We start from the raw sequence: 8,455 nt of genomic DNA, 5'->3' as shown, positions 1-8,455 counted from the left end.
AAATACGCTCTGCTCCGAGCCCCCCTGTTTAAAGCTGAGCACCCCCACTCCCCACCCCCAGCCTGCCACGCCCCGCTGCATGTTAGCGCCAGCAGCGTGGGGATTTGGGGTGCCCTCCGCACTCTCGCCTCCCACCACCCTGGCGCCCAGCACCCCGAGGAGCCCCAGCCACCAGGGGTCAAGCAGGGGCCTCACCGTAGGCGCTGCCGGCGAGGCTGCCTGGGGGCACGGCGTGCTTCCCGTTCTGGGTGACCGCCCGCACCGGGAGGGGCTGCTGGCCGATGGCCACGGGCGTGGCGGGCTGCAGGATGGCGACCGCGTGCCCGGGGACACCAGGCGCCACCTGGCCGGCCACCGTCTGGATGACGCGGCTGGTGGCGGGGATCGTGGCGAACGCGATGGTGGGCTTCTCCTCCAAGCCTGTGGGGCACAGAGCGCCTCAGGCCCTGCCCCAGGGCCCCGCCGAGCCCCGGGGCGGGAAGCAAGGCTGCTCGGGGAGCACAGGGGAAACAGCCCCCCTGAGGGAATAGGGGACAAGCACAGGGACGCGGCACCCGAAGTTCAGTCTGAGGGAAAACGTGTGATATTTCGAATGAAATGACTCTCTTGGCTGTTGGAGCCATAAATTAATGCTGTACCAAGTGCATTTTTCATTTTGACATGAAAATGAGAAATCAGAGCTGAGAGTAAGCCAGGACGGTAAACAACCACAGGGAACGCTGCTCCATTCAAAGGTGTCCCTGGGAGGACCTGTCCCGGCATTAGCTGTGTTCTCAGTTTAATCCCCGGGGTCCAGGCTTGTGGCTGCGGAATTAGCAACTCCTCACTGTAAATGGCTCCTAGAGATGCCCCACCAGGGGCTCTAAGGGACTCAGCCTCCCGGGCTTGTTCTCCTTAGAACATACCACGTTAAAGTCCGATTTTCTGCAGGACCTCTCAACTTGGTTCACTGTCACCTTGAGGGGAAGACACCCAAGGTCACCCTGGGGTTCTGGGAGGCCTCCGGGAAAGGGACAACGCACAGGGAGACCGAGGCCGACGGGAAGGACGCCCGGCACGGGGCAGGGCAGGGCCCGGTTACCTCTCGTCTCGCCACCCAGGTCGGGCAGGACCGTGCCCGAGGCTTCATGGGCGCCCCCCGTGGCAGCCTGGCTGGCGAGGATGTAGCCATTGGCAGAGCCGGCAGAGGCGGCGAGCACCCGGACCATGGTCACTGTGGGTGCCGGCTGCACGACGTGGACGGCGTGGCCGGAGGGCTGCTGCGGGGCCATCAGGGAGGTGGGCATGTAGGCGACCGGCTTGGCCGCCAGGCTGGACGGCCGGGGTGGCACGGCCACGATCACGGGCTGGGCGCTCACAGGGGAGCCTGTGTGGAGAGGCCGCAGCACGTCAGCCCAGTCCTCGGCTGCCCGCCCCCGCCTCCGGGCCACTGCGTGAGGACGAAAGGGCTCCTTACCAGGTGCGCTTTGGGAATACCGATACTCTGGGACAGAAGCTAACTTGGACCCAAACTCAGGGTCATGTGGAATGGGTGAGCCCTCCCGAGACAGGCACTCCGGAGTCTGCAGGCCACTGGAACGAGGGGACATGAGCCCAGGGTGAGTAGGCGAGGCTGGAGCACTCCTGGAAGAAAGGGCCAAGGGGGTCAGCCTGACAAGGCCTGAGAAGGACACTGACCAAGACTGCAGCCCACGACGTCCAGGCCCACATGGCCCCTTCTCAAACTCTTCCTGGTCCTTCTCTCGGCCCCCAGAGACCCACACCAAGAGCTCCACCTCCCGGCGTGGGGAGCAGAGGTGCCCCAAGCGAGGGGAAGCTGTGTGCTCAGCGGCTTCCCAGAAAAAGCTACCATCGAGAGCACTGGTTTCCACAAAGGACCAGCCAGTCTTCTCTGGACACGGCTCATCCTTCTGTTTTTCAGTTTTCACTGTGGTAACACGCAACTCAGCCCCCATGAAGCATTACCCTCCCACTCCCCACTCGCAGCTTCCTGCCCCTGGCACACGGAATCTACTTTCAGCAGACTCTTATCTGGTGGGCACAAACTTCCCACCAGGAAAAATCTACACCAAGAGCAAAGCAGAGGCAGAGCCCGAGTATCCACTCTGTGTAAGCCGCAGCCACGGAAGGGGCCACCCTCCTCAGGCTCTGCTGCTGGGGGCAGCTGCGACCAACAGGCCTGGAAGCAGAGACTCAAGTTATCCTGTCAGCGACTGCTGGCAAGCAGGCCACCCAGCAGGGACAGACGCAGCAGATGGCAGCAGGTGGTCCTGGGAGCGGGCAGTCGATGGGGAGCCGCAGCATGACGCCCCACGCACAGCCGGGCCAGGCTTCCCTACCCTCCGCGGCCGGGGGATGGCCCAGCGTCTCCTCTCTCCTGTCTCCAAACCCATGGTGCGTCCATGGTTTCTTCCAGACATCATCCCAACTCCTAGAGCGCTAAAGCCTCCTCTCCAGCCTCACCCCCCCACACCGCCTCTCACTGGCTGGGCCACAGGTCTCAGCACCCCAAAAGCCCCAGCTCTGTTCAGTTCTTTACACCCTGGCTGCACTCCATCAAAATAATCCTTTCCTTTGCCCCTGTGCCCCCCGAAGTGGCCAGGCCTCGGGAAGGGCGGCTGGCCCCCGTCTTCCTGCACCACCTCCCAGCCCTTGGCCTCTGCACGTTCTCCCAGGCCCCAAACCGCCTCACCGTCCACCACATGCCCCTCCCCGGAGACTGAGCCCTCCTCGTCTCGGGACTCCCCAGCACACACGTCAGCCCGAGAGCCCTTTCTCTGACCAATGGGCTGCAGGCAGGAGAATACTGGACACCTCAAAACAACTTCTCTCCACATCCTGAGTCAAGCCGTGTGCTGATCTGCAAAGTGTGGGCTCAGGTGGGACGTGTCACTGATGTCACATCAGTGCCCTGAAACCCTGCCTACGACGCGACAACTCGCCTTAGCTCTGGTCAGACAAGCACAATGACAACCCTTAGAGTCCCACCATGGGCTATGACCAGGACTTAGACTTTCTACCAGAAATCGCCAAAGATTTAAATAGTTTTTCATGTAATCACATTTAAAACCAAATTTAGAAGTGGAAAGCACTGGAAGTTGCTGTTCCTTCCAGGTGAAGCATTTCGGAAAGGCTGACCCGCTTTTCCCGGGAGGTGGGACTCACGGGCCTGAGTGGGGCGCACGGAGAACCAGGGCTACAGGCCGGGCCCCACCCTGTCCACAGGGGCTCCTGGGCTCTTCTGGCCACCAGCAAGCTTAGCGGGAAAGGCCCTGACGGCGCAGGGACAGTGGCCTGTTGTGGGGGTCGCAGTCTGCTCCTGCGCTCAGGCAAACAGAGCCACCTTCCCCAAGGGCAGCTCCATTAACAAGTCGACTCAGCTCTCCCCATGGACCCGGCTCTCCACCCAGCGGAGGGTCACCGGGCACGGGTCTCTGCAAACACCTAAAAGAACGCGCTGGTCATTGCCAGCCGCACCCCCGACCTTGTCCCACCCCCAACTGCACCCCGCATCCTTGCCCCTGCGTGCAGAATCTGCTCACGCTGCTACGTACATTTCAGGTGGTTAAGAACTAACATGTTGGATACATGGTCAGCAGCTTACTTACTAATTTTACTATCCAGTAGAGGAGGCCACAACGTTCTCTCCAAAGAGGTGATGTTTTTAGAGCCAGAAGTGACAGGGCCTGTCTCTAGGTCCTGGGAAGCAGGCTTACCTTGACGACAGGGGCCCAAACGGGGTGCGGAAGCAGGACACGCCTCTCTGTCTGCGTTTGCGGAATGCCTGTTCCACGAGTTTGGCTTCTGAGGGAGGGTCTATTCGCCAGAAAGAACCCTTTCCAGGCTCCTCTTGGGAACGTGGGACTTTGATAAAGTAACGGTTCAGAGAGAGGTTGTGCCGGATGGAATTCTGCAGGGACGCAGGACAGCCACAATTACTAGGCAGATCAAAAAAACAACCCCAGGCGGCCCCAAACCTGCACACTCTGTCCCCTCGGACAGGGCCGCAGAACCCACAGCAGGTGAGAGACCCTAACCATCTGTCTGTCTGTTCCAGAAGGGGACAGGCTGGCAGGTAAACTGCGTCTCCCTGGAAAGAGCAGAAGTACTGTGGTGTTTCTTCCCGTCAAATGTCAGGGAGTGTCATTATCATTCCTGACAGAAAAAGGGAGAGAAACGCGAGCCGGTCTAGAGGCATGTCAGAAACAAAGACAAGAGTGGATCATACAGAGTTCAAAACATCCACTGAATAAGCTAGTGAACTGGAAATATTAGCTATGGATAAAAGATAAACACTATTACTTATGCCTAATGTAAACGAAGGCTGTAGGAGCTGACACTGTAGATACAATTTATAGATGTGGACACACTGAAAGGAAATACGTGTACAGTATATTTCCAAATTAGCACAGGGCCACACCACGCAGCAAACGTAAAAAGGTGGCATGGTATCAACGTTCATGAAACAGGGAACTGAAAAAACCTGTCTCTGTCAAACCTGATGGTCCTGACACATTCTAGCTTTATCACTGATGATCAGTGAAAACACTCCTCTCCCCTAGCTGATTTCAAGTGAAACGTCCTGTGGACCGTGGCACGCCACCCTACTGAAGGTTAGCGTCCACGGGGCATGTGGCACAGGGCGGGCCACTCGCCTGCCAGCCCTTGTCGGCGGTCCGGTAGTACGGGTAATGCTTGGTGATGTGGGCGTAGATCCCGCTGAGAGTGAGCTGTCGGTCCGGGGCCGAGGAGATGGCCTGCACGATGAGCTGGGCGTAGGAGTAGGGCGGCTTGGACTCATCCTATGCAAGGACAGGGGGTCCGTGGTGAGGCTGGAAGCGTCTCCACTGCCCCCACCCCAAGCTGCCGATTCAGACAGAAAACGTTCAAGAAGAACGCGTGCGCCCAGAGCAAAACAACCCCAACGACTTCTACTCTGACGTGTGCTTGCACTAAACTAGGAATGGCCAGGAAAAGGGTTTTCACCGTAATTTGATTCTAAAATTATTCAACTCCTCTATAAATTTATGAAAAGAACTGTTACCATATGTAAAATAACAAAGACACGAGGTTATAAGAAAAAAACAGTTGATCTTCCCAAAGGCTGTAATTAAAACAGGATGCAGGGCCCTAGTCCAACAGAGGTGGAAGGGGGACCTCTAAGGCCCTCGCCAAGATCCCAGGGGCTCCGGGTGGGGGGGGATGGACAGGACAGGACCTCGACCCACGGAGCCCCTCTCCCTGCTAGCGGGGAGCACACGGGACTTCACTCGCCATGAGCACACAGGACTTCACTCGCCATGAGCGCACGGGGGGACCTCACTGTCCACGAGCACACGGGGGCCTCGCTGCCCACGAGCACAAAAGACTTCACTCTCCACGAGCACACAGGGGGGCCTCCCTCTCCACGAGCAAAATGGGACCTCACACTCAACAAGCACATGGGGCCTCACTCTCCCCCAAGTGCTCTCCCCCTCCTGTGGCCTCCTGCCTTTGGTACCCACTCTTTCCACCTGATTTGAACTTGTAGAAATGCACTGCTGTGCTGTGTAACCTTTGGGCTGTCTCCTCCTGATGCGTCTGCCTGCTGCTCTGAAGCGGCCTTGGCTGCAAACTCTGCTGCCAGCTGGAGGTCCGAGGTAACGTTCTGAACAAAGCGATAGCCCGAGGACCCGGCGCCGCGAGGACTGGCTGGGCAGGAGTTGGGAACACTGCAGAGGAAAGCACACAGCACAGATTCATCATCCCGAGAAGAAGAACCTTGGTTAGGGATGAATTTCAGTCACCGCCTGGGTGATAAATGAGGGAAGAGACAATTCTTGACACTTCCAATCCCACACGTACCACCCGACTGCACTAGCCCTTCTCTACAGTGTGTGAAAAGCACGACCAGAGGACAAAAGGCACACCGCGTTGGCGAGTGGCTGGCAAACGCAGTCAGCAAACTCTGGTCATGGCCTAGAGGCTGGTACCCTGAGCTCGCACAGGGGCACTGCACTGTGGCCCTGCCACAGCGTGCTGGGTGGGGACAGAGTGGGCACAGGGCATGGAGAGGAAACAGGGCGGGCCCCTCTGCTCAGCCTGCCCTCCGGCCCCGCGGGCAGTCAGCCCCCGGGGTGGAGCCCAGGTGGCCTCTGCAGGCCAGTGAGGCCCCAGGTGGCAGGGATGTGGCTGCTGCTGCCTGCTCAGGGCGTCCACCAGGTGGCACCACGGGAGCACCGCTGGGCGGAGGGCAGGTGCACCGCTGGGCAGGCCAGAGACCCCCACCCCAGCAAGGCCGGACGCTCACCTGCCACAGGCCACATTACAGCCTCCCTCCTTCCCCAAGGCTGACTGGCGCCCGGGAGAACGAGAACAGAAAAGGGAGAAGGGAGTTCATCACTGGGCCCACGTTTGCAGGATGGAAATGTGGAAGGCTCCCCTCGGAGGCTGCCACCCCTTTCAAACCCTCTGCTCTCCCTCCTCGGTGCTATCACGTCCGAGGGAGGCCAGCGTCCATGTCCACGCAGACTGGGAGAGAACCAACTCCCCGGCCACTGGGGTGCGCCCAACAGCCAGGGGAATTCTGTTCAGCGGGCCAGTGAGGAACTCTGGGCTGTTTCTAAGGCAGACTCGGGTTATTGAACCATGTTGAAAGTCTGATTCTGAAAATCATTTCTACTGCAAAACAAAGAAAAATCAGTTGAAGCGCTAAGACTGGGGGCACAAAATCAAACCCAAAACGAGCAGGTCGCGCCCTGAGACCCCACTGTTACCCCGAGACTGGCTCACTCTGAGCCCCTGGTCAGCCCCGGTACTCTCCAGGCACCCCCGACCCGAGGCTCAGCATGGCGTCCCGGCCCAGAGCCCTGCAGCAACCGGGTCAGCCCCGAGCAGGTGCCCGGCTCCCACCTTCCCCTCCCCAGAGGCCACCCAGAGGCGCAGTCCGAGCTCCTGCCTGCTCTTGTGCCCAGCCCCCACCTCTGTGCCTTTCTTCTGCCTGGAATGCCCTTTTCACACCCCAAGATCTGAAGACCTAGTGCCAGCTCTGCTGAGCGCCCACTCCCAGGAGCCCCTGTCCCCATTCCAGGGGAGAGTTGCCACTCACGGGGCGAGGGGCTCCCCAAGGCTCAGGCAGGAGCTCTGGGGTAACGGGGAGAGGAATGAATGGAGCAAATAAAAGACTGAGCTGAGAAAAATTCAGCAAATAAGTTCAAATATGGGTCACTGTTCCTTTCTGAAATCAAAGAGTGTGAGCCAGACAGAATTTTATGGACTTGAGATTCCTCTTCTCTTTTCCACCATAATCTCCAAAGCTAGCCTAGATATGTCAGTTCTGTGAGTAGAGAAAATTTAATTACTAAAAATAAATGAACTTTTTAAAGGTAGGAAGCTGAATAATAAAAAAAGCCTTTTCTATGTTTCATTCTGAACCCAAAATACAAAACCCAAGCTCGCAAAGCAGGGCGGAAACAGAGAACAGAGAGACCTTTCTAGCAACACAGCCGCCTGCACAGTAGGTTTCTCAAGCGTCCGTGTGCAGTGCAGGTCGGAGTCAAGGGAAGGACACGTGCGTGGGCGCGACAGGACTCCCACTCACGCTGCCACGGGGTATCTGGGGCACACGCGTCCCTGCCGCCCTGCGCAGTCGCCAGCAAGCGCAACAAGCCGTCAACCCCCAGCGGCACCCTGGCCGGGGACAGACCCACGGCCAACCTCCTCAGTAGGAAAACCCAGCTTGAGTGGAGACGGGACGTGGCAGCCGGGCACACTGTGGACGAAGGAGCAGGAGCTCCTTTTCCCGATCGTGCGTGAGGGCTCCCGAGAGAGGCGCCGAGAGCCCCAGAACAGAGACAAGGACTCTCGGCTCCAGGCAGTGGGGACCAGCCCGCCTTTTCCAAGCAGTTTTCTTGTAAAAGCATAGAAAATATAGGTCTCAACCTCAGAAGCAGACCCCAAAGAAAAAGTTGCTGTTCCCAAGAGAATGACTTCAAATGGAAATAATAAACGAGGCTCGGCAAAACCTGGCTCCTAAGCAGGTAAAAAGGGAGCTTTTTATAGTGCTGCCCTGATTTGTGCTGACCAGTTCTTCCGGGAATAACACCAGACTGGTGGGGTCTGGGCCAGGGCCAGGGACAGGGCCTGGGGCTGCTGCTTCCTGCCTCGCTGGGATCTGAGAGGCTTCCCAACACAGAGAAGGGGCATCTGCTGGTGCGGCACGGCCCTGCCAGCAGTCGCTTCGGAAGCTGCCCCTGCCAGCCGTCCTCGGCCCACGCACCCAGCCCTCCTCCACCACGGTGGGAGAGGCCAGGCCGGCTGCTCCGACTCCCCAGGCCATCCCAGGCCACAGAACGCTCAGCACTGGGGTGGGGGTGGGGAGGGGGGGCTGACCACCTCTGGGGTCCAGGTCCTGGGGAAGGGAGGGGAGGGGAGAGGGGGGCTGACGATGCTGTGGGGTCCGGGTCCTGGGAAGGGG

General features: G+C 58.9%; 1 protein-coding gene across 1 annotated transcript in view; it reads right to left on the bottom strand.

The window, feature by feature from the left end:
* The window catches only part of FOXK1 (forkhead box K1), an 82,309-nt gene that overhangs the window by 7,805 nt on the left and 66,049 nt on the right, over positions 1 to 8,455 (bottom strand). The window contains exons 3-8 of the mRNA XM_077140505.1: positions 5,555 to 5,711; positions 4,656 to 4,802; positions 3,717 to 3,910; positions 1,457 to 1,623; positions 1,082 to 1,366; positions 196 to 420 (exon numbers count right to left, since the gene is read on the bottom strand). Of these exons, the coding sequence (XP_076996620.1) occupies positions 196 to 420; positions 1,082 to 1,366; positions 1,457 to 1,623; positions 3,717 to 3,910; positions 4,656 to 4,802; positions 5,555 to 5,711 (1,175 nt within the window). The remainder of the gene's footprint in view (positions 1 to 195; positions 421 to 1,081; positions 1,367 to 1,456; positions 1,624 to 3,716; positions 3,911 to 4,655; positions 4,803 to 5,554; positions 5,712 to 8,455) is intronic.

Source organism: Tamandua tetradactyla, chromosome 23, assembly GCF_023851605.1.
Source record: "Tamandua tetradactyla isolate mTamTet1 chromosome 23, mTamTet1.pri, whole genome shotgun sequence".
NCBI classification, from domain to species: domain Eukaryota; kingdom Metazoa; phylum Chordata; class Mammalia; order Pilosa; family Myrmecophagidae; genus Tamandua; species Tamandua tetradactyla.
The sequence above is the reverse complement of the archived record's forward strand: the minus strand, read 5'-3'. Positions and strand labels throughout refer to the sequence as shown.